The 24850-nt window shown below is 52.9% G+C and overlaps 1 protein-coding gene across 12 annotated transcripts in view; it reads right to left on the bottom strand.

Moving 5' to 3' along the window:
- The window catches only part of Dab2ip (DAB2 interacting protein), a 184974-nt gene that overhangs the window by 17045 nt on the left and 143079 nt on the right, over positions 1-24850 (bottom strand). For all 12 annotated transcript variants that reach the window (XM_046451331.2, XM_046451329.2, XM_046451337.2 and 9 more), the window contains 6 exons: positions 9893-10046; positions 8183-8281; positions 6839-7393; positions 4312-4456; positions 4079-4223; positions 1344-1580 (listed from right to left, as the gene is read on the bottom strand). In XM_046451331.2, the coding sequence (XP_046307287.1) occupies positions 1344-1580; positions 4079-4223; positions 4312-4456; positions 6839-7393; positions 8183-8281; positions 9893-10046 (1335 nt within the window). The remainder of the gene's footprint in view (positions 1-1343; positions 1581-4078; positions 4224-4311; positions 4457-6838; positions 7394-8182; positions 8282-9892; positions 10047-24850) is intronic.

Here is a 24850-nt window from a genome sequence, read left to right as displayed (position 1 = left end):
CCATTAGAGTCTCCTTCCTCTTTTCCTCCAATTTGCAATGCTAGGTGCACAGATGATTTTTTGATCCATGCTTGGCCCAGGTCTCTGCTCTTTCAGAACACCCCTCCCCACCCCCTAGTCTCTCCTGCTCAACCTGGCCAACTCTGGAGCCACTGATGGTTCCCCAAACTCATGCCTTCTTTCTGAACTTCCTATTCTAAGCATAGATGCCCGAGCCAGAAGCCTGGCATTTGCTGGGTCCTCCTTCCTCAACCCCAATGGCAAGGCCTGCTGTCTACCTTGACCACTTCACTTGCAGTCACTGTCTCCTATACCACCTTGCTTTTTGATAAAACATGGCTATGCTCTCCTCCCAGGTCTCTGGTCTCATCCCCCTGCTGACTGGGTGTTCTTTTCAGATCCAGAAGAGAGCTGAACCATCCTCCTGCTTATTTAAAATCCTTGGTGGCTCCCTCTGCCTTGTGTGGCCCTCTGGTCCCCGCTGTCCTCTTGAATCTTGTCTTCTGCTTCTCCTGGCCTGGCACTTGATGCTCCACTTGGTGCACTTCTATAGCACCATGGCACTCCCTGATACACCAGTCTTTGCTCCTGCTTCCCCTCGAGCCAGGTGAATGCCTTACCCTCATCATTTGAGGCCTTCCTGTCTTCTCTCCCCACAAACCCAGGGCGCTCTTGATATGTGACTTGGTCTCTGGTATATGACTATATACTGCTTTTACTCCATGTCTCCCTGTTTAATGTGCTCAGCTTTGAGAGCTGGGACCAGGGCCGACTTATCTATGAAGATAGCCTGAAACAGGGCTCAACCCACACTTTGTGAATGAATGACAAAATGACCCAGCCCTTCCACTTCTACCCACTTGCTCTAAGAATGCAGCTGAAAACACCAGAAGTGCATTATAAGTAAAGACATCCTGACAGCATTAATCTGAGTCAGTCTGAAACAACCTGACTGTCCAAATGCCCAGGAAATGTGCTAGAGGCCCGGGCTGCTCTGCTTTGGAAGAACATTGGTCATTCATTTCAAAATGGAGCTTAGGAATGTTAAGGGACATGGCAGAATCCTCAGGATGGATAATATGTTAATTCAAAAGAGCAGAAGGAAAAATATCTCCTCTTTGAAATTTAAGGAAATGTACCAAAATGGCAAGTACTTTTACTAGGAGGATGAGGTGTGGAGGAGGTTTTATTTTGAAATAGGGGGAAGGGAAGAACTGAGAATGGCAGGGACAAAAGCAGGGCCTGTTACCCCAGCCCAGTTTGCAGGGGGCAGAAACACATAGGCCCTGTCTCTGTGGACTCCAACCCTGCTGTCTCTGCCCACCACAGGCTAAGGCACTCACTTGGCGAAGTTGGCCAGGTTCTGGGTAACCTTGGCAATGAGGGTAAGGGTGCGGGCAGTGCGGTCATCAGGGTACTCCTGCAGCAGGTTGAAGAGTGAGGGTGACATGATGGCTGGGCAGAGAAAACGCAGAAAGAGGGAGGCGCTGATGAGACGCTCGCTGATGTCCGGCCGGCCACGACTACTGCACTCCTGCCGCCATGAGGCAAACACCTCTTTGAGCTCCCGTGGAAAGACACTGCATAGGGACAGACGATGGTGGTCCTGGTAATCAGACAGGGGCCCAGGACAGATCTGGGCTGCATGGAACCCTGAGTTCTGACCCTTACATCTCCCCCGCAGGTGCATGAAATTGGAGCTCTGGGCATGTCACTCAGCCTGTCAGTTACCCAGCAGACAGGGCTCCTGGGGAGCTGAGTCCACGCAGGAGAGTGCCCAGCCCAGGGCAGCAGAGCCAGTGCTCAGCAAGCAGGAGACCCAAGCTTCAGTTAGGGTGGACTCTCATTGAAAGGGCCAACTGAGCCGAGAGACAAGCTCAGTTGGGGAGCCGGCTCCGCCTCATCACCTCCCCCAAGCGGTAACACATCTTTCCATCGAAATGGCAGGCACTTGGTGGAGTAGTGTGGAAACCGACAGGGACACATCACTGTGCCTGTGTTCTCATCACTGGCTTTTGAGACACTCCCTTTGCCTGAACATTGTCATAGGAACGTAAGGTTTTATGCAGAGCTTGGAGTGATGGAGAGACCACCCTTAACCACAGGGGAGAACACAGCTTGCCATGCTCTAGATGGGATGGAAACAAAGGCAGCAACTTCTTCAGGGTGACACAGTCAGAGGACCAACACAGGGTTCCTGGCTCCACTGGGAATTCTGCCCAGCCACAGTCATGCCCACCTGGCCCATCTTTAAGTGACCTTCCCACCTTTCTACTCTGGGGCAGGCCAGGCCCAGTGATCCTTAAACCCTGTCTATGCCTGCTGTCATAAGCTCAGGGTGACCTGACCAAGACCCTGGCCCTGCCTGGGCTTTAGCATCCTGTCACCTAAACTGAAAACAAAGCCTACCCTGCCAAGCTCACAGAATCACCTTCAGGCTGAGGTGCCAAGGCCACAGAGGGCTTGCTAGGCCTGAAATGCTCATTGGGGCAAGCCCAGCAGCCAACCCAGCAGGCTCGGTGGTAATGAATGTCAGTGGAATTGAGGGTGCCTAGGGAGAAAAGGAGGTGGGAGTGTCTTTAGCCCTGGGCCTCTCAAAGCACCTGGCACAGGACTGGGCAGGGACACCTAGGTACTGAGTGATGATATCTACTGATGACCTTGTCCCAAAAAGAAAGAATCATCTGACAGATGCCAGAAACAGAAGATGGAAAATCCTTGTCCACAGAAATGTTTTTCCTGTGACCCACATTCAGCTGCCCAGGAATGGGGGACAGAGGGTGTCCCAGTCCAGTGGGGGATAAAAAGAATGTTCCCAAATAGTTCAAGGCTCTCTGGTTGCCCCCAGGCTCCAAGGTGTCCCACTGGCCCCAGATGAGTACCTTGTGTAACAGTGGCTAAGAGACTGGGCACATGGGCACCCAACACCCTGGCCCTGGCCATTCCCTTCAACCCCCTCCCCAGGAGGCTGCTCGCCTAGCAGGCCTGTCTTTGCCTGTCGTTTGGCTCTCTGCATGCCTAGCCCTGAGCTGGTGGACCCACCTGCCTCCAGAGTGCTCCCAGCCTGTGTAGGAAACTCATTCAGATGCAGACATGATCCCATTCCAAAGGGATCAGGGCTTCAACAGAAGGGACCCAGGAGGGATAAGCAGACCACATGTGGTCAGATGACGGGCCATAGAGGGACAGGTATAAAGCCTTAGGACAGGAGTGTGACAGATCAAGGTGGGTGGAGAGTAAAAGAACCAGAGGACTAGGACAGGAGGGGACACCAGCCCTGAGCTGCAGCTGTGGCATAAGCTGAAGCCTAAGTGGCTCTTTTGGTGTGAAAGTGATCACTCAGGCTGGCAGGAAGCCCACCTACACACAGGACACTCGTGTGCCACCACACAGCAAGGATGTACCTGGCACCAGGTCAACAGCTGTCACACATGTGTCCAGGAACAAGAAGCTACCTTTGAAGTTAGCTTTCCTGTAAGGTCACCAGGACCAATACAAGTTCTGATTATGGTTTCATGTGAGCAGCCTACTCCCGTGCGCACCTGCTCTGTTCTGGGGCTGGTGTGGCCTGCAGACCCTGCTCTATTTAAAACCACCCCTTTCTTTTTGGTCTCTAGTCCTGGGCCGCCTGGTGCTCAGATACGCACACATGTCCCTGCTGGGCCTGATCACAAGCCCATGACATGAGCACCATTACTACTAGGACGGGTGAGGAGTCATCTCTGGTGGGTGCTTGAACAGAGCCTGGCCAGCTCCATTCCATGCTGTAGCCTGGGCAACACACGCACACAGGTGCTCACCAGGCACTCGACTGCTGTGTCCAGGTTATTACAGTTTCAACTGTATCTTGTTGACATTCTGGAATACTCTCCTATGCTCAAGAGAGCCCAAAAAAGACCAGGACAGGAGTCTGGCTACCCAGTAACTCAGTGAGTCAGGCAGCAGGTGGATTCTGACCTTGTGCCTAGCACACTGTGAGCACTCTGACAGCCAAGAAGACAGGCAAGACAACAGGACAGGAAGGCCTGGTCCAAAAGGGAATGCAATGTCCTCAAAGGGTCATGGGGTGAGCACTGACCAGTAGGAGTTGATGATCTTGCAGAAGGCCAGTTCGCAGCACATCTTGAGGTTGCCCTGGTGCTCAGGGAGGTCAGCAGCTGAGCACTTGCTTGGGTCCACTTCACAGTTCTCATCTGACTCGTACAGAGCTTTGATGAACTCACCTGTGGCCAGGTGGGCAGGGAGGAAGGAGTCAGGGTTGGGCGGACAACACCAATCCTCTGCCCACCTGACAGCCCACCCCCTCCCTACCTAGTGCATCCTGCAAGTACTTCTGGCCCACCAGTTTGAGGTACTCCTCAATGGCCTTGGTGGCCAGTGTATTCTCACGGAAGATGAGGTGCTCATTGTCTCCACAGCGGTCCACCTCTGACATCATCAGGTCCGTCAGAAAGTCCTGGGGAGGCAGGGGGTGAGCAAATGGAACCTAAGCTGGCCTGGTAGGCAGGACCTGAGGACTCTGGACCTGGACAGAGAAGTCCCTGCTTCTCAAGCTTGTTCCTTCACCACACCACTGGGGATCTAGAGAGGAACACAGCACCCATCTTGGGGGCTGCTGAGTAGAGCAGGCAGGGTGGGAAGCCTAGTGAGGCTGAGCTTGGAGCTGATGACATCAGAGCTGAGCATAAGGATGGGAGGCAGGGCTGGATGGCAACATGCCACATTGAGCCTCAAGCTCCACCATCACGTCCAGATTGGCTGCCATAGGAGAGGTCCCCCGTCCTTCCACACCATGTGCCAAGTACAAACAGCTGCCGGGACCTATCAGAGTTTGGTGGGGGCTCCCCATATGACATGGTTTGTCCTCTGCAGCCCATGGGTAAGGAGGAGAGAAGAAGGACTGAGTGATCCAGTTGCTCTATACTTAGAAACAAGAGTGGGGCTGAGGTCCACCTGGCAGGGCTCTGGCTGGGAGGCAGGCTGTGGCCCCACTGCTTGTCATTGTTGTGGCCCCCCAATTGCACCTAGTAAGGCCCTCACCCATCAGGTCCTACACAGTGTCAAGGGAATCCTGGCAGAGAAGCCTCAGCCACCCTTTCCTAACTGGACGGTAGCTCCCTTCCTCTGGAGACCTTGCCTCATCATGTCCAGAGCCAACCTATGACCTGGGGGAGAGGAAGAACGGAGGCAGGCCGACTGAGGGGAGGGTAACAGCTGGGACAGGAGACCAGCTAGCTCAGAGCCTGCAAGGCACTCAGCATGGGCCAGGGAGTTTCCCACTCTGATGTGCCAATTTGGGAGCCTTTTGAAATAAAGAATTGAGATCTGGAGCCAGAGATCAAGGCTGGCCAACAAGACAGACAGGAGGGACCAAGGGGATGTTATCACTGGCCTCACTGGGATAATGTGCTCAAGGACTACTTCCTGATGTGCAGAAAACCTCTAGGCTCCCAACCTCTGAGTACACAGAGCAAAGGTTAAAAACCACATCTTCCCTGGAGCTCCGCCACAGCAGCCCTGGGGACCAGGGATTGAAAGATGAGAGACCCAGCAGCAAGAAAGGCTCAGGCCTCTGCTGTCTCCCTCATTCCATCTCTGGGCCACAGGCTTTTGCCAATCACTCTTTCCTAGCACCCTCAGCTCACCACTGACCAATAAATGAGGATAGTGCAGCCTGTGGTCCATCTGGCAGCCTCAACCAGCAAGTATAAAGGCCATGGGCAAGGGGAGGAGGTGGGCCAACATGGAGGAAGGCAGATCTCCCCACAGATGCGTGGTGAAGTCCCTCTTTCATACAGTGACAGTTCAACAGATAGTGGGAACTAGAAGGGCCTTTAGGGGCCATGGGCTTCTAGTCATAGCCTTCCCCTGCCAGGGCCTTTAGGAACAGGTAAGAGGACAAAGGACCTCATGCAGTCAAGAATCTGGTGACACCCAAGCCTGGCTCCCTACCTGTACCTCTCCTGATTGAGAGCTCAGGACCTTGATCCAAGGCATCCCCTACCCTTCACTCACATCATTTATTCTCAAACCACGCCACAACCAGAGGGCTAAGGCCCAGTTCCCTAGCCTGGCATTTGGGGTCTATCCCTGTCACAGAAGGATAGTTCATTCAAAGTTTAGCCCTTCTTCTTCTACGGGCTCTGGGCAGCCAGGAGGCATGGCAAAAAGGGGAAGACTTCCCTCAGGTGAGGCTGGGAGCCACGTTCCACTGAGCTGGACAGGTGCCCCCTCCGAGGGGCACCAGTCCAGAAGCCTACTTGTCCTCCAAACCAAGTGCGGGGGCTGCTGAGTGGGCCTATTGTCAGTGGCAGGAGAAAAGTAAGGGTAGGGTAAGGGGAGCTGGGATCCTCTAGCCAGGAAGTGGGGCCTGCCTACATGGCTCTCTGATCACCATTCCTAAGGGGCCCTGGGGCTGGGGCTGGAAGATCATCTACCTGTGCATGTGAAATCTGTGTCTGGATGTGAAAGTGTTAGGAAAAGGCTAGGGCTGGTAACTGCCTGCTAGGGATGTCCCGAGTGGTATATGTGTCTGTGTCACTGGGCTGGCGGATTGTGCGTCCCATGTGTTCCGGAAGAGCTCAACTACATGACCTCCTCAGGGTCAGCCCCCAGGGTTAATAGGGGAGGGCATCTGAAGGCACACCTACCCCCTCACTACCAGCCACCAACCCATCCACAGCTCCACAAGCCTTGGACTGCCCTGCCATGCAGGTTCAGGGAGACCATCTGGGTGTGATGCCTGTCCCCAAACCTCCACTAGAGCTGACCTGTACTTAACATGGACAAAGTAAAGGCAAAAAGCCCAGTGCCCATCACCAGGCCTTCCCACACGCACCTTCACCTTGCCTGTGCTCTGCAAGATGTGCACCAGGGCAGACGCCATCTCCTCTTTGGTCTTGGCACTGAGGATGGGTTCAAGGGCTGCACAGAGCCCCAGGTAGTGATTGGTGATGTGCTCGGCAAACTCCTTGTACATCTCCATGGGCAGGATGGTGATGGTCTGGTAGCGCGCCTTGATGCGGATCATGGGTCCAGGGCCCTTGCCGCCCTTGGGGTTGGGCGTCACCACAGGGTACCACTTCTCTACGAACTGCCGCCCTGCCACAGAGGCAGCGGGAAGGCTCACCAGGCCCAGGTAGCTGTTGCGCTCCTTCTTCTTCTTCTTATCAGTCTCCCGGTAGAGGTGGACGGTGACTGTGCGCAGAGGTGGCAGGTTGTGAAACTCGAAGTGTTCTCCCCAGAAGACATTGTCAGTCTTGAGCTTGCCCGTAGTACGAGCATAGAGCACATCATCCAAGCACAGCTCACACAGGTACTTCTTCTTGGCTGGCAGGTCCTTGGCTTCAATCACCCACAGTTTCAAAATGTGCTCCACACGCCGGCTGTTATCCTGTAGGGGCCCTGGGTGTCAGCTGGGGCTGTCACCTGCCTACCCAGCCAGCCCAGAGCTGGGAACTCCTCTGAGATGTGGGAGGGGCTCTGATGATGGTGGTGAAGGGGTTTGGGTGTGGGGGATGGGTCAGCCGGACATGACATGGGCTGCCTCTCTTGTCTGCCTTGCACCAGCTTACTGACCTTGGGCAAATGACTTCATCTGGCCTCAGTTAGCTTTTGTATAAAACAGGAATAAAATAACCACCACATCGGAGTGAGACTGAGAAAAAAAGATAACACAATGCCTGCCACATCACTGATCATGGCACTATTGTTAGCACTTTCTCAGTTTGCTGAGAGGTGATACATTAGTGATGTCATGGAGACCAGGATTAAGCCCAGGTCAACATGTCAGTGGGGAGGAACACACATAGGAGTTAGAGTCCTGACCAAATGGAGGAGCCAATGTGGGCCAGGGTGCCTGCCTGGCGGAGGGGGCAGATGTCTAAGCTGGAATGGGATGGATGAGCTGGAGCTAGCCAGGGAACATGGGACAGGCAGAAGGATTGTATCAAATGCCCAACTCCCTTTTCTCTGGCCCAGCTTCCCACATGTGTACCTCTGGGAACTGGCACATGGCAAGTATTTCAGACTGAATAACTCACACTCCTCTTCCAGAGTTTAACTGGGCTCTGCCTCCACCCCAGTCCTAGAGTGCACCACCAGCAATGCATCCCTCCTGCTCCCTCATGTTGGAGTCTCGCCTTAATCCCCCATGCTCCAGAGAAAGGAGGCTCAGACCTACCTTGTTGGGGTGCACTGCTCGCCGCAAGTTCTCCATCCACTTATCCCGCTCGGCTGCTGACCGGCAGGAAAAGCACTTGCTTCCTGACGATGTTGTCACCTGTTGGGGGCAGGCAGGACGTGTTACAGGGGAAGGGACTATGGCAAGGCTGGGCAGTGATGGAAGGCCTCTGAGACCACCAGGTCTGCACATAGCCTCTGAATGGCAGTAGGACAAGGCTCACAACTGCCCTTATACCTCTCATTTCCCAGGTGGCACAGAGACCTGCTGTCCTAGAGCAGGTGGGCAGCAGTAGAGCAACCTGGCCTGAGCCATCTAGCTCTCAGGCCTGGCTCCTCATCTCTGCCGGCTCAGAGCCCTTCTTTTCAAAGAGAAAAATCACCTTTATGAGTCTTACAGGGCACTCTGCCTAGGTCAGAGGGCAATGCTCACCTCAAGTATAGCCAAAAAGGTAGAAACCAAAGTCCCAAGAGGACAAGCAAGGACAGGCAGGAGATTCTTCTCCATCCTTAGGTGACACCTTCTGAGGGTTCTCTTTTGCCCAGCAACAGTGACAACAATGATGGCCACAATAAGCCTAACACCTGTGTGTCAGGCCCTGGGGTCCTCCTGCCTGGAACCTTCACCATCCCCTGCCTGCCTGACTCCTATTCATTCTCTAGTTGCAGCTTGGACATTTCCTCAAGGAGAGGGAGCCTGGCCTGAGCTATTGCCACTCTGTCCCCACTGTCCCAGTGCCATGCTAAGGGTTCCACGGGGCAAACCAGATCTCTCATCCAGGCACTCAAGTGCCTATACATGAGTAGCAAACTGTGTTATGAACAAGCTGACAGGTACAGGCCATCTCAATCTGTCCCAGGCAAGGAAGTCAGAGTCCAGATGCTGCCTGGCTTAGCTAGGAGTCTTAAACCAGAAACTGCACACAGGACACAGGTCATGGGCAGAGGTTGGGAGGTTTTTACACTAGTCCCCAAAGGCAGTATTCATTCTGAGAGTTTCCTTAATTATGCATGATTGCTGGGGGTGGCAGTAGGGACAGGGTAGGAATCTTCCCAGAAACAGAAGTAGGAAGTCAATAGGAATAATGGGAGACACCACTGGGAACTCCCAAGAACACCTGCAGCGTAATAACCTGATCCTGGCTTGGTCTCAAGCCTGGCTGCATGAACTTTGGCATCTTGCATTCTCTAGTCCACTGACTCCCCACCTACCATGAGGGACTGTGCAGGGGATCCCAGCTAATGGCCCTGCCCAGGTTACATTTTGGCCTTCTATTCTTAATTAAACCCTGGATCACAGAATGCTGGGCAGAAGAAGTTGGGGCTCTCATTGAACAGATGGGAAAACAGGCTCAGAAAAGTGGGGAGGGGGGCTCTCCACAATCCCACAGTACACTAGGTGAGCAGGCTCCAACTATGGGCTCTGGGCTTGTGCAATTCTATAGCAGCTCTTTTTCCTTAACTCACTTTTACCCAGTGGGGACCCAGAAGTGTCACCTGTTTTACAAAGAGAGCAGGCACTGGTCCATTCTTAGGAGCCCATCCCTGGGTCTCTTGTCTCCCAGGAGCCAAAAGCTATCAGCAGATGTGGCCACTGTCTCAAAGAGACTATCCACTGCCAAGGACACAATATTCCAAAGGAGTCTGGAGGAGTCCGGCCTGGTCAGAGATAGACAAAGGTGCTGCCAACCTCTCCCCTGGTGAGACCCACCTCAAAACAGTAGTCCTGGCCCAGGATGCTGCTGTGTACAGGCTTGATGACCACCTCCTCCTCCATGCTGAGGTCCAGCGCCTCCACCGCACTGCTGGGGCTGAGCAGGGACTCGTGGGAGCGAGACTCCTTCAGCCTTGGCATCAGATGGGACCTGAGGAGGTAGGCAGTTGATGTGTCAGGGCCAGGCCAAGCGGGGTGGCTGTGCCCCACCCACTTGTCTCGTCCCTGCACCATTGCCCTCCTCAGCGGCAGTCGTTCCTCCTCCAACCCTTGCTGCCCTTTGTTTTCAGGCAGGCTTGGTGGAAGGAGTGTCCCCCAAACCCACCAGTTCCTCTTCCCCACTGTGGGGGTCTAGATAAGAAGTTCAGCCCCTAAGAGAGCAAGAAACCGAGGATTCCATGACCACTTGGGTTTAAACTGAGCTTCTGAGACTGCAGGGCAGGGTTGGACCTGGCTCTTTAGCAGCCCCAGAGACCCACCAAGAGAAGAGCTGCCCAGGTTTAGGCAGCTTTTTGGGGTTCTGTAGCCTTTCCCACCTTCCCTGCGTCAGCCCTGTCCCCATCCAAGACCAAAGTAATCACCATCCCAACGCTTGTCCAGAATGCCACTGCCAACAAAGCCCTTTCCCCCACACTGCCTCACTCCCAGCCCCACACACAGTAGCACAGGCCCAGGAACCTCCACTGCTCTATTTTATAGAAGCTCTGAGCAGAAGGGATGCCACAGTCTCCGCACAGTATCCAAAACATTGAGACTCAGTCGGGGTCCATTAGCTGGCGCTCTGTGGCCTAGGCCAGAGTCCGTGGGCTTGACACAGGCCTTGGCATGAGGAACAAAGATGCCACCTGGTAACCAAATGGAGCTCAGATCTGGACTGGCCCTAACAAAATGGCCTTGAACCTAAGCCCACTGCTCACTTACTGTATGGCCCTGGGCAAGTTCATCCCTCTCTGTACCTATGGTTCTTCAGTGCATCACATGGAATACACCTCAGCATACCTGCTCCCAGTGCTTGGTAATGACCACCAAAGAGAAATGAAGGTCCAACTGGAGCCCCCTCCACAGCTGGGCCAGAGGAAAAGCCCACAGTTTAGTCTGACATAAGGCTACTGTTGGTAAGGGAGACACCTGGTTTAGATGCACTAGGTGAGCAGGCTCCAGCCATGGGCTCTGGGCTTGTAATTCTATAGCAGCTTTTTTTCCTTAACTCACCTTTACCCAGGGGGGGCCCAGAAGTGTCACCTGTTTTACAAAGAGAGCAGGCACTGGTCCATTCTTAGGAGCTCAGTAAAGAAGAATGACATACCTCATCCCTGGGTCTCTTGTCTCCCAGCAGCCACATACTATAAGCAGACTTCCTTCCCACAACACCCTTTGCTTTTTGGCTCCTGACCAGTTCATCATCCTCTCCCTACCTTAGATCAGGCTAAGATCTGACCTTGACCTTGAAAGACTCAGAGCCTGATAGACATTTGCATGCAGAGCACACCCATTTCCATGACCACATGGAGTAAAGAAGGCTGAGGCCTAGGATGTATGGGCTCAGGGATCCAGAAAATTTCCACATCTCCATGGCAACAACCCTATGTGCATATGAACTTTCATTCAGCACAAAGTCTAGGCACTCAAGGTGTCAGAGCTGGAAGTGAGACCCCAGGCCTTAGAAACCCCACATGGTGTGCTCCAGTAGACTCTTTCACTCATCTCTCAGGCCTCCTCATGACCACGGGAAGCTGGCTTCAGACTAGAGCAAAGCTGTGAGGTGGGCTGAAGTCAGCTCAGAAACCATCCAAATCCCCCTGGGTTCCCTCTGGGGCTTCTCAGTGTGGCCTAAGCCCAGGACCCTCTCCTGGGATGCCCAGTTTGGAAAGGTGCAGGGTGGCTTACCCATAATGCCATACCATCTTATGTGTTCAGACAGGACTTATCCCTTGATGACCTCTCAGTCCTTGCTCAGATTGCTAGGCCTTTTCCTGTGGGGAGGTCTGCCTTCCCCTTCTCACCTGGGGCCTGGGCTAGGCAGCCTCACCCTCAGACTCTAGGCCTCCCTCACAGAGAAAGCTTCATACTTCAGTGGAAGAGATGCACTGGCTCAGATGTTGGGGAGTCTGAGGAAGTTGGGCTTGTCTAGGAAGGCCTGGAACTCACAGTAGGGATCAGGCTACTCTTTGGCCCAGCCTGGCAAACCCTGCCAGGTTAGGATGCTGGAGTCAGAGTGGGTCAGGTAGTAGCCTGGGATGTACAAACGGAGGCGCTGATGAGCTGGGCCACCTTCTGCCTGAGATGCCTGAACGAGTTGGCTGGCTGGAGAGAAACAAGGGGCCTTTTACAGCTCACTGACCCTGCCCAGGGAGACCTAAGGGGTGCCTTGTTCTGCAGCCCCAGGAGCCTAGTTCAGACCCTCAACAGCCAGGGCCCACAGACTGTGACTGCAGAACCCCTCCCCTCCTTCTTCACTGTCCTGTCCTGTAAATGTGCTCCAGCTGGCCTGGGCCTCACTGGGCTAGGAAGATTCCTGAGAAAGAGGGCTCAGTGAAGCTCAGGGCCCTTAAGGCATCCTGGAGCAGCCTAGCCCTGACTCTCCCTGCCTCCTCTCAGACTTCTCCACAGGGGGAAAGTGGAGCAGAGCTGCATCCAGCCCCACAGCCCAAACTCACTGGAAGGAAGAGAAGCAGGGTTGCCTGGCTCCTCCCAGGCTTCCCAGGCTGCTCTGGGGCAGTAGAGGGCTGGGCGGTGGGGGCAGGATTGGTGGTGATCTTACGTGTCTATTTTCTTCCTGTTCGCCCTGGAGTCTACCTGCAACCCCCTCCATCCTCTAAATTCTGACACACAGTAACCTTGGTTCTCATCTCATCTGGGCCCAGAAGTTGGTCAGCTGTGACCCGCTGAGGTATGCCCAACTCTCTGGGTCCATTTTCCTTATCTGAAAAAGCAGGAAGGATTCTTGCCTCAGAAGGAAAGTAGTGATACTGAGCACACGCTGCAGGAGTGCTGTAAAGACAAGATCTGCAGGGGGAGGCATTCCCAGGCCTTTCTGTTATGGTGGTAGGGGGCCTTATAAAGACCAGCCCTGGACATGGCACCCTGGGCTGCTGGGTGGGGTTCACCTGCTGTTCCACCTGATCACAGAGGCCTATTTGCTGGGCAGCTCCCACCCGGAGACCCAGGTCCCTCAAGCAGGCCTCCAGGCACATGCCACTCCCTCTGCCAAGAAGCCCCCTTCCCCTATCCAACTCGAACTCCTAGCATCAGTGCATTTTCCTTCATTAAGGCTTCCCGGACTCCCAGGCTATGCTGGGAAAGTTTGTCAGAGTTGTCGCCTTGCCAGGAAGGGAGTTCCCCGTGGGTAGGGCTAAGCCTGGCAGTTCTAGGATTCAGGTCCTCGGGGTTCTTGGACCAAAGCTCCCAAACCTCTGCAGCCAAGGTTAGCTACTCCTGGAGTGAGGAGGAAATCAGCTGGGACAAGTATAGACCTCCCTGAGCCGCAGACCCTGATGACATGACTGTTCCCCGGAAGAAGGGACAAATTAGACCTGAGGGTTTGGCTGTCAGGTCAGCTGTCTATTCAAAGCCAATTCCCAAGAGCAGCATCCCAATGTTCACCTCAGAGTCTCCATGAAAGAGCCCTAGGGGCATCATCTTATCCTCTCAGCAGCACCCAGTTTCCCCATGGTCCTAACCCTTTCTGGGAACTCAAACATGGCAGATTCTCTAAGGCCCACGATGGCCCTCGAGGACTAGAGCCCCTAGAGCTCTTTCACAGTCTTTCCCTGTATCCTCCATGGTATGGGACTCTTACACCTCCCAGAAATAAGTGTGGCACCAGGATTCCCAGGTCACTTGTGGGAAACAGGTCACAGGACAGTGAGATCTGCCCTGGATTCTACTGCTATTGAGAGCTGGTCTGGCCAGGGCCTAGGGCATGCAGGGATGGAGTATCCCAGTGGCCATCCCCAGCGGACCACAGCAGTACCCCTCCACCAGGAGGGCCCCTCCACCTGGCATGGCCTCCCTCCCTCCCCTCACAGCCTAGAAGACAAGCAAGTCCCAGAGGCCTCAAGGTGGTATTCAAATCCAGTCCTCTATCACTATACCCTGGTTGGTGACCTAGCCATGGACTCTGCCTTCCAGTGCCTTGGCCCAGGCTCTTTCTTCAGCCTGTCCTACCTTTCCCTCCATCTTTCTGTTTAACAAAATCCTTCCATTTTCAAGGCCAGCCAATGCCACCATAATAATACTCTTCTGGTCTCTCCAGCCAGCCAGCCCACACCCATGCACTTGAGCCCCATCCATGCCTTAAATACTTGGTTCCTTGCTTAATTCTCATGATGACCCTCTCAGTTTTGAGGCACTGAGAGTCTGAAAGGCTTGACTTGAACAATGTCCTCCAGTAGCAAGACTGAGGAGGATCGCACCCCAGCTCGGTGGAGTCCAAAATTGACTTCATCAGTGTATACCACAGCCTCAGCCTGGCCTTTCAAGGCCCCATAGGTGGCCATGGGCAGAAGGGCAGAGAAGGTCCACAGGCAGGCTGATGACTCCCTGTGGCTGTGACCTGCTCACTCCAAGGGCAGCCTTGCCCAGGTCCCAGGAAATGTGGGCATAAGCATGGGGGAGTCACTGCTGGAGACAGAGCCAGTCCCAACAGCAGCTCATTGTAAGAACCCAGTAGCAGGAACAATGGGACATTGTCCCAGCTCCTAGGCCACAGCCTTATCTGATAGCCTTCCAGCCAAGCCACAAGCTGTTTTTCAACTCTGATCCTTTTTCTCTTAAAAGGTTAGTGACATAGAAATTCCACAAACTCTCCTTATTTCAAGCTCAGGGGGGACCTACAAACAAAAACAATGTTTGTGATAACTAAAAATAGCTCTGACACAGGATGCTTGCAGCTATGGGTGGGGTAAACTGAGAGTAGGGTATTTAGCCTGGGAAGTAAGAGGGTAAGGGTCACCCTCCAAATCTCAAAAGGACAGAGGGAGTTGCCCTTTGCTTCCCCGAGGCAGGCCTGGGACCAGCTCATTGCCAGTTGTCCCCAAACAGACCAGGCTCATTTGCTTTTAGAGTGTGTGGACTTCTTGTCTCTGGAAAGTATACAAACAAGAGCTGGGAGACCCTTCAAGACACACTGTGGAGAGAACGCTTGCACTGCTGGAGTCACAGGTGGGCAATGCATGCACGCAGGCAGGCAGTGGGGTGAGCGCATGCGACAGAAATGCCACCAGAAGCTGGGATAAGGTAGCAAGACAGAGGCCCTAGAATCCAGGGTGCCCAGCTGCAGGAGCTATCAGTTTCTATTCCTGACAAAACACAAAACTGTAAGTGCCTTAAGCCATGCAAGTCTCCAGGCCTGTTTCCATCCACAAGTGGCGGTAATGGCACACCTTCCTCTCAGGTTTGCTCTAAGGATTAAATGAGAATGCAGATGCTCAGGAGGCAAAGGTCAGTGTCAGGGACTACGTCAGTCACTCATGACTGTCCCGTTTCTCTTTACCCACCTCATGGTCATGCACTGTTTAAGAATGGGACACAGCAATGAACAACACTGGTGAGCAATGGACACAGTGTTTACTGAGGCTGACAATTCTAGGGTAGCTGGTAATGGAGTGATGGGATAGGTGCTGTCCCCTGTTCCTTCCCTGACCCCTCAATTCCCTACTTCCTCCACCTGTAAAATGGGAATACTCCATCTGCTCAAATGCTCAGGATGCCTCAAGTTTTTAAAATGCCCTGAATTTCCATTAGTGAAATTAAGGAAGTAGGGAGGTCCCATAGCCTGTGACTCCTTGGCATGGTGCTTTCCAGCCTTAGGTGCTTGAGTGGTTCCATGCTACACCTACTGCCATAACCAGGCCTGGACTGGGAAGAAACTTTAGACAAGGTGGGTCTTCGCAGTCAGGACCCAGCCAGATCTCCAAGCCCCACCTGGTGGGACATACTCACTGAGCCTGTGCCTGTACCCTAGGCAGGCCCAGGCTGTGATGCTAGAGATGTCTACCTGCAGGGGGGTGGCACCCTTTCTGGACACTGTCCCGGAGCATGTCAGGATAAGGGCACTGACCTCCTGGGAATTGAGCAGCAGAACATAAACAGGGCCATGCCCTTCTGGGAACATCCAGCAGACACATCTTTCCTCAGTCAGGCCCTGCCCTGCTGCCCTGGGAACTGGCTGCTGAGAAAGCCAGTGCTCGCTCCGGGCCCAGCTGGGTTCCCAGGAGGGGAGAAAAATGTAGTCATCTGGTGGCCTTCAGGGCCCTGGGGATACAAAGACTGTCCTAATAAGGCAGGGAGGCTGGTCACTCAGCCTGGGAAGGCTTCCTAGGATGACAGGCAATGGAGGCATGGTCCCTTTCAGCCCTGGGTCCCCTCATTCTAAGGCAGGGGCAGGCTTCACAGAGTCAACCAGGAGCAAGTGTGACGCCCCCATGCACATACTGAGCCCTGCCTTTACCTTATCCCTGGGGTCACCACACCACAGGGCTGACCACTCAATTCCCTACTTCCTCTACCTGTAAAATGGGAATACTCCATCTTGAACTGACAAGGAGGAGGGCCTCACACCCTGGCAACCAAGAGAAGATAGGGGCCAGGAGGGGCAGAACATGTCTATAATTCTAGCTACTCAGGAGACTAAGGCAGGAGGATCATAAGTTCAAGGGCAGCCTGGGCAACTTACTGAGATCTAAGATAAAAAGGGATGGGGATATAGCTCAGTGGAAGAGTGCTTGCCTAGCATGCACAAGGTACCCTGGGTACCATCCCCAGCACTGCAAACAACAAAACAGGGTGGCTCATCAATCGCTAAGGCTACAACACAGCTGGAGGCCAGGCACCACAGTACCCAACAGACACTGATCAAATGAAGGACAATGTGGCAGGCTGAACCTAAAAGCCACCTACTGTGCACCTACTGGGTCCCCAGCAACATGACAGGTGATCTTACACACATGTATCAACTCACACTTTCCCCAAGAACCCTACTTTGAAGGTGGCATGGTCCCAGACGACAGGAAAGTAGGAACCAATCTGAGGCCCTTGGAGACCTGGCTCAGGGATGACCCCTGCCACATTCACCCCCGGTGAATTAAAAGTTTCTATAAAGGACGCTTTCAGACACATCTCCTTTGCTGAAGAGGAAACTGAAGCTTGGCGAGCAGGAGTGGCTCAGCAGATCATACAGTCCAGAGTGAAAGTTGGGATCATCATCCTTCTTTTGGGCAGTCCTGGTCCCTTTATCATGTGGAGCCAGGCCTGGGGGCTGAGCGTCCAATCAACCTAGTGTCCCAGCAAAGGCCCAGCCCTCTTGCCATAAGGGAGGGGAAGAACCTTCCAGGGAGCCCTGGGTTCCTGCCTGTGACCCCAGACTCCCCCCCTTTCCCTTGGACCCACAGATTCTGAATAAGTTCTATCCCCTCTCTAGGCTGAGCTACTTCTGAGAGTCACAAAAGCCCTATGTCAACTTCCTATTTACCAAAGGGACTGTGACTACTTGAGAACTATGACCACCACCTGTAGTAATACAAGAGTGCCTCACTGCTGCCTGGTGACGACTTGGGCCACAGGCCTGGCGAGAGACCAGGGTTGTTAGAGGTGCTGGTCTGGTCCCCAAACAGCAGAGCAGACAGACTTCAGTACCCTGAGCAGACCCCAGCCCACCCTTTCCAGGATAACTGTGCAGATCGAGTGGAGTCTTGCAAAAGAAATTTGGGATCACATTTACCTTTCCACATCTTACTTCCTTTGGGGTGGAGGGGTTGAGACAGAGAAGAAACAAAAAACTTTCCATCTAATCCCCCAAGTCATCCTGCAACCTGAATAATTTCGAGTTTTTAATCAATAGCTGTCAGACTTGTCAAATTACTTTGGGGACCGCAAAGCAGTTTTTAAACATTCATAAACCTCAGTAGAACAGCGAGGTGCCCTGAATTTTAAGAGAAGAGAATCTAAGGAACACTCATTGAATAGGATGAGATTTGAGCTAATCGAAAGTGAGCTGAGGGCAAACTGCCCCTCCTGCTTTCAGCTCTTGGCCCTTCCCAGGTCCCCAGGAGAAACCACCAGCTTGGCCTGTCACTCAGATCAGGGAGGAGGACACCCACAGTTCTAAACCCTGACTCAGTGAGCTAAGGAAAGCAGTGCCCCATCCCCCTACACTCAGCCCCAGGAAAGGAGCCAATTTCCTTACATGACACTCAGGGTTCCAACCCCAGCCACATCTGAAGTGACCTCGACAGCCGGACTTCCATGACAACTGCACATGAACTGACCCTCTGTCTGTTGTCCTGCCCCCGACTTGTCTAACTGGACCCTCTTGAGATGTCTCAAGGCCCAGATTGAGGTGTTCCCTCCCCTGTGAGTTCAACCTGTCCCTGACCTCTCAACACACTCAGGCACCCCCTTGGTCTGATGAATTACACCACTGAGGGTGGGGCTAGTTTCAGACTGGTTGCCCACCTCCCACCAGAAACCCTAAATACCTCCAACAGCAGCCTCAGGTTTGGGAGATGCAGGACCCAGGAGAGAGTGATGATGATGTACAAAATAAGGAGTTAACTGAAAACCAGGGACTCCCATTCTCCAGAAAGCCTCTTCCTTTCTGGTTAATCTAAGTACTCTCAGCTTTCCACCTCCAGGAAGTCTCCTTTGGCTTGTGTTGGCCCCTCTACAGAATGTGGGGGCACAACCATCTTCTCCCACCCCATCTCCTCTGCCCAAGACTCAGGGGCCACGCCACAAAGCCTCCTGGGACTGTGCAGGATGTTCAGATTAGGGTAACTGGTGATCTGAGGGTCTTCTTTTTCCTAACCCCTGGGTACCAGGCTTCTGCTTCAACCAAGGACCAGCCGCTTGTCAACCTGCTCCAGGAACTATGCTGATTGAACACAAGAGGAGGCCTCCTTCTTTAAATCCACACAAACAATATTCTGTGATCTTGGTCAAATTAATAACTGTATCTCAGTTTTTCCATTCATAAAATGAGGACACCCCCACCTGTGGCCCCATTACTAGTGCAGAGATCACCTGATCTACAGTGATTTCTTTACATATGGCCCTGTGATTAGCCCTGGCTTCATGTCCTGCCCAGGCTAGGCTGGGACCCTGCTTTACCCTGGGCATTCTGTTCTCTCCCTAGTGTTTCTCTGATGCTCCTGGCTTCTCCCTGGCCCACTGACATTTCCAAGATGCCTTTCTCCACATAGTCAGCAGATCTTTCCTGCCTGTCTTAAGAAGCATGTCTGCCAACTGACCCCTTCCCACCTTATCTGTTCTATCACCCACCCCCAAGAACAGGCACTTCAAAGACCCTCTTTAAGGAGGGACATATCTGGGAATAGGCACTGGTACCCAAGATTGTTCGTCAGGCTGGTGCCTCTTCAATTCTAGCCACTATCTGGAATGGAGGGAGTTTGTGGCCATATAGGGACCTCTCCTTATTGGTAGCTTGACCTCAGAGAAGCAGCAAAAACATGATGGGAGAGGAGTACTGAGTAAAGAACCGTGGGCCTCCTCCTGCACTCAGCTCCCTCACCTGTCAACTGGGCTGTCTTTTTGCAGAGCTTACTTAAGATTCACTATGCTAATGCCCCATGTGGGCCCGGGCTGAGTTAACCCACCGCCCAGTATATACTAACTGAGTACCTCTGGCATTCCAACTCTGAGCCTAGGGTTTTGAGCTGGGGAATCCCACTGGGCAACAGAGCAGCAGCTTCTCAGACTGTCACAGAAGACAGCCAGGAGTATTCAATGGCAGTAGAACAGCAGGAGAGAGCAGCTACTGGCAAGCCCTAGGCTTCTGGGCCACTGGCAAAGGTGGAAACTCAGAAAAATTATGTCAAAGAAAATCTGGGGTGGGAAGGGACAGTGGCACTTAAGTACCTACATACCCACCTCTCACCCTACTATCCCACATCCTAGGAAGTGTGTGCAGCAGGCACTGGTTCCATACTTTGCAGATCCCATACCTCTGACTCTTGTGAAGCTAACTACTGTTAAGGAAACTGAGGCTTAGAGCCCTCAAGGGGCTTCCCCAAAGCCAGAGTGTCCAGTCTGGAGTCCCCTCGTCTCCCACATTCCACACTTGCTGACTCCAGGGTAAGTCAGTGCATCTGTCATTTACCACCTGGCCCAAGAGACTGCAGCCAATCAAGCCACAAAACATAGCTTCCAAGGTGTGTCCCAAAGCCAGTTGGGCCATCCCTGCTCAGCACATTGGGCTGCAGTCTCGCAGGGCTGCCTGCCTTTGCTCAAGGTGAGACACTCCCAGCAGCCAAGCCCTCCTTCTCTGTGCTTGGCTCAAAGGCCATTGCCTCTATGAGTTTCCCCAACACAGGTGATAAACTCCCTCTGGCCCCCAACAAGGAAGTGAGGCTTAGAGAGGCCACGCAGTTTGCCCAACATCACAGCCCACAGGCACAGTGTGGGCCTAATTTTTCTTAACACCTTTCGATGCCTCAGGCCTTCACCAAACCTGCAGAAATCTCATGATCAAATGTACATGAATACAAGTAACTACAGGATCCTTGGGTCACCAAAATGGCACCAAACCTTGCCTTTGTTATCTGCTGGTGATCCTGTCTATAAAATGAGAAAACCATCTAGTTGGTGGGCAGTCTTATCTGCCCCCAGCACGGTAGTGAGTGAGGGTGTTGTTAGACACCAGGACTTGGCTGAGATAAGCCAAACCCCACTCTGACTTCTCCAGAAATGGGGCACTTCCCCAGTGAAGATTCAGCCACACCAAAGTGACCTGGCTTCTGACAACTGTTCCAAATATTTAAGCTGGAGCCAAAACATTCCAGGCCAACACAACCTTCTCAGTTTTCTGCCACCCGCTACCAGGACCCGATGGAGCAGGGAAGCACCAGCAGGGAGAATGTGAGACAAATCTAGATGGGGGCTGGGGCAGAGTTAGCATGGCCCCAAGTCCCAGCACAGCCCCACAGACCAGCCTAGGGCTGAACTCAGCAAAAGCCAAGCTCCTCAGCTCAGAAACTTCCAGCGGTTCCTGGCATTTCCAGGTTCTCAGCAGAACCTCCTAGAGGTGGCTGCCTATGGAAAACAGCACTGACACTGGATCTCTCTCACTTTAAACAAACTCGGAAACCACTCTTCTTGGTCCCGGAATGTGGGCAGACCTATCCTGATCGTTTCCAAGTTCCAGGCTGAAGGTGGCTGTCGGGGCAGAGGGGCAGAGATCCCAGGCTGGGGAACTCTTGAGTCTCCCCAGAGGGGGACCTGTGGCTACCACTCTCTGACTGGTTGCGCACTTCATTCAGGTCCCCCTGGACTTGTGAGGCTGGCAATCTCACTCCTTCCCAGACTCCCTCCTTCATTCCAACTTGAAGCCACTCACCATCCCTCAGTGTGGCCACCAGGCTCACCAGGTAGGGGATGCCATGCAGTCAGACCAGTTACCCAGCAGCCCACTGTTCCCCAGGAGCCCCAGCCAGTCCAACCCTGCTCTGGTCCTAGACATACTTCTCCAGCCCTGTCCACTGGGACTAATCATAGCTAGTTAAACAAAGGCCATGTTCCAACTCTCTGTAATGTGCTTTTAAAGGGCCAGTGTCCCACTTGGCCTGCTGGGAAATTAAAGGTATAGCTCCCTTTTTTCCTTACAGGAAGCAGAAAAGCAAAAAACAAACAAACAAAAATCCACAAAACAACACCAATACCGCTGCCACCACCACAACAAAACAAATTAAAAAACCAAAACCAAAACCAAAGCAAAAACAAAAACCACCCCAAAAAGTTGTGATCAGATTAGAGGTCTGGGCTTCCAAGGCAGACTTCAGGCAAATGAGTAAGAGTTAAAAACCAAAGTTCAGCGTTGGAGGTGTGGCTCACTGGTATAGCACCTGCCTGCCACAAGCAAAGCCCTGGGTTTGATCCCCAGCCAAAAAAGAAAAAAAGTCAAGTTTCACCTGAACATCTCAACCCCCAAACAAAAAGAACATGACTAATGCTCAAGAATAAAAGCAAGCATGGCAGCCATTTTGAATGCTCACTATGGGCTGGCACAGTGCTCGGCACTTGGTGGTAATGTATCCTCAAGACCCATGACAGGCAGTGCCAGTGCCCCCATCCTCCAGATAAAAAAGCGCTAGGATTCCACAGAAGAACTGGGACACAACTCACAGGAGGTCGGCCAAAGGCAGCCTCTTCCTCCTTCCTGCTCCCCACAAAGAGACTTAGCTCTCCCTACCTCCACCCCATGCCCACCTGGTCCACATCCTCCATCATCTTTCCCTCTTAGGAGGAAAAGGCAGTAGTGAGAATGAGGAATCACTTGTCGCAGGTGTCCAACTTCTGGGCTTTCAGGCTGAGCCCCAAACCCTGTGAGGTCCATTCTGTCACTTCCTGCATCTTCTGAATGAGAAGACTGGGAATCATGAATTCTGACACAACATAAAAGGAGACACAAACGCCACGGAAAGGAGGAGGCAGAAAAGGAGGAGGGAGTTAGGAGCAGGGAAGAGGAAGAAAAGAGGTACTTTACCCCCAGGCCCTCCCCAGTAGACTGTGTGGTCAGGTGGCAGGTGAGGGGAACCAAGGCAGGTGCAAGAAACTGTCCTTCTGAACCCAAGGCTCAGACAGAGCCTGTCCACAGAAATGGAGGTTCCCTGGGCCCCTCGGCACTACAGGCATACGTGTCATCCTGTCCCGTCCCCTGCCCACTCCTGTTCAAGGGTAAAGGGCCAGTGCAGCTCACTCTGCCCACAGGGAGTACAGTATCAGCCAAGCCACAAACACTGCTACACAATCAGGGAGCTCCAAAGCTGGGGCTCCCTTTGCAGGAGCACCTGGAGGTTTGACAAAGTTCAAGGCTCCCATTTCATCTTCTTGAACCCTGAATTATCTGGTGTGGATGTGGGCAAAGGGTGTCGAGCATCAGAGGAAACAGGATAGGGGCAGAAGGAATGCCCTTTAACCCCAGCAGACCACACGTTGTCCAGGTGCCTTAAACCCCACCATTGCCAGCTCATCCATGGGGTTAACACGGAGGCCTGGTATAGTGGTGTTGTGCCGTTCTGGTTGTGTTATTTAGCAAGTGTGGACCACTGGGCAGGCGAGTCCTTTCACTCTCCAGAGGCTCAGTTTCCTCGGGTATAAAATGAAGTACTACACTAGCCCCTAATAACACATGGAAAAACACTCGTTAGCCAGATGCAGAAAATGCATTTGGCAAAGCAAATAGGAACCCTAAAGACTCAAATATCTGAATGTCACTCATTCGACAGGTATCAAGAACCCACTAGGGTTCCATCAGACCTTAGGTTATCCCCAACCTTGTGCTGCAAATCAAGATACTTTCCATACTCTCCCCCAAACCAGCAAAGCCATGGGTAAGGTAAAAGTCCTGCCCACCAAAATATTCTATAAAGACTTCAAACTTCTCTCAAAGCCAAACACAAGTTTTCGAGAAATCGGCCACTATTGTAAAGAAGTCTACCTCTGCTCTAAGAAAGATGCTTGGAGTAACCCCAGCTCCAGGCATTCTGGTCTAGGGGCCTTGGACCCTGTAAGAGATTGGAACAAGGAAAGGATATGATAGAGGCTAGATAGGGTCAGCAAACTAAGCAGAAGTCAGAAAAAGTGAGACATACACAGGGCAGATAGCCAGTCCTCCAGAGCACGAGGCAGTAGCGACTGAGAGCTGTTAAACACCATTCTGGGGCCTATGTGGTCCTCCTGAACCAGTAACTCTGGGGATTCTGCAAGAATTGTGGTGCAGGTCCATGGGATGAGCCGCAGCCCAGCCTGCAGCCAGCGCCGCTCCCTGGTTCCACCCGGTTGCCTCCTCCTCACTGCCTTTTTCTTTTCAACACACCTGTGTGTTCGGACCCCAATGGTTCTCGCCAGGTCACCAAAGGCCTTTATGGTGCCAAAGCCAACTTAAGAGATAGCTGGCTGCTCCTCCCTGAAACCCAGACTGTTGCATTCTGGACTCCTCCCTCCTCACAGGCCACCGCTCCCTTCCCTCCTTTTCCCCAGGTGTTGGGGATCCTCAGTGCTCTCATTTTGGAGACACTCTTCTCAGCAAAACACATTCCTCTGGTGATGTCATCCACTCCTGGAGCTTTAAATATCTCCAGTGTGCTCACGACTCATATTTACATCTCTAGTCCTTCTCTCTGAGCTGCAGACTCCTATCTAAACGCTGGCCTGACATCTTTTGGGTGCCTGAAATGTCCCACCTGGAGCCTGTCTCAGAGGGAAGCCAGGAGTCTCCAGACAAGCATCCTCCCCTTCCCCGCATTCACAATCCAATCCATCAGCACATCCTTCTGCCACTCTCTGAATCTCCTCACCCCTGGTACACACTGAGCCTGCCAGCCTTCCCTGACCTTAGGCTTCCTCCTTTTACTCTCTGTCAGGTAGTCAAAGGGACCCTTTAGAAATGCAAAGTACATTATTTTACTCTTTCAGCTAAAAACACTTCAATTACTCCTGACAGCTCCAAATAACCCTGAACCCCCCACAGGTAGAAGTGGCCTGCCCACCCTCTGACCTCATCAGCAACAAGCCCGTGAAGTCTCTGCTTCCCTGCCTCAGGACCAGGTACTTAATGCTCCCTGGGCTAGGTGCTCTACCCTGCTCTCCTGATCAGCCGCCTTCTGGCATCTTTTGGAACTCCCTGACTGCTTCCTCCACAATGGGTCCTGCCCCGCCCCCCACTCCTCCCCAGTGAAACACCTGCCTGATTTCCTTCATAGCACCTTGCTCATGAAGTCAGCAAGTGCAAAGTGCAAACTATGTGCCAGGCACCATGTTGGGCACTTCGGCTACAGGTGCTAAACAAAGCAGACAGAAGTCTCCACCTTACGTTTCCATAGGAGAAGCTCACTCATTCTGGAAATATTTTGTTTCTCCACTTGTTCTCTCCCACCACCAGGTAAGCTCTATGTGGCCAAGGGCTGGGTCTGTTAAAATTTGTATCCTAAGAGAGGGTCT

Source organism: Marmota monax, unplaced genomic scaffold, assembly GCF_021218885.2.
Source record: "Marmota monax isolate L192 unplaced genomic scaffold, Marmota_monax_Labrador192_F-V1.1 WCK01_AAM20220418_F8-fsc00020, whole genome shotgun sequence".
NCBI classification, from domain to species: domain Eukaryota; kingdom Metazoa; phylum Chordata; class Mammalia; order Rodentia; family Sciuridae; genus Marmota; species Marmota monax.
The sequence above is the reverse complement of the archived record's forward strand: the minus strand, read 5'-3'. Positions and strand labels throughout refer to the sequence as shown.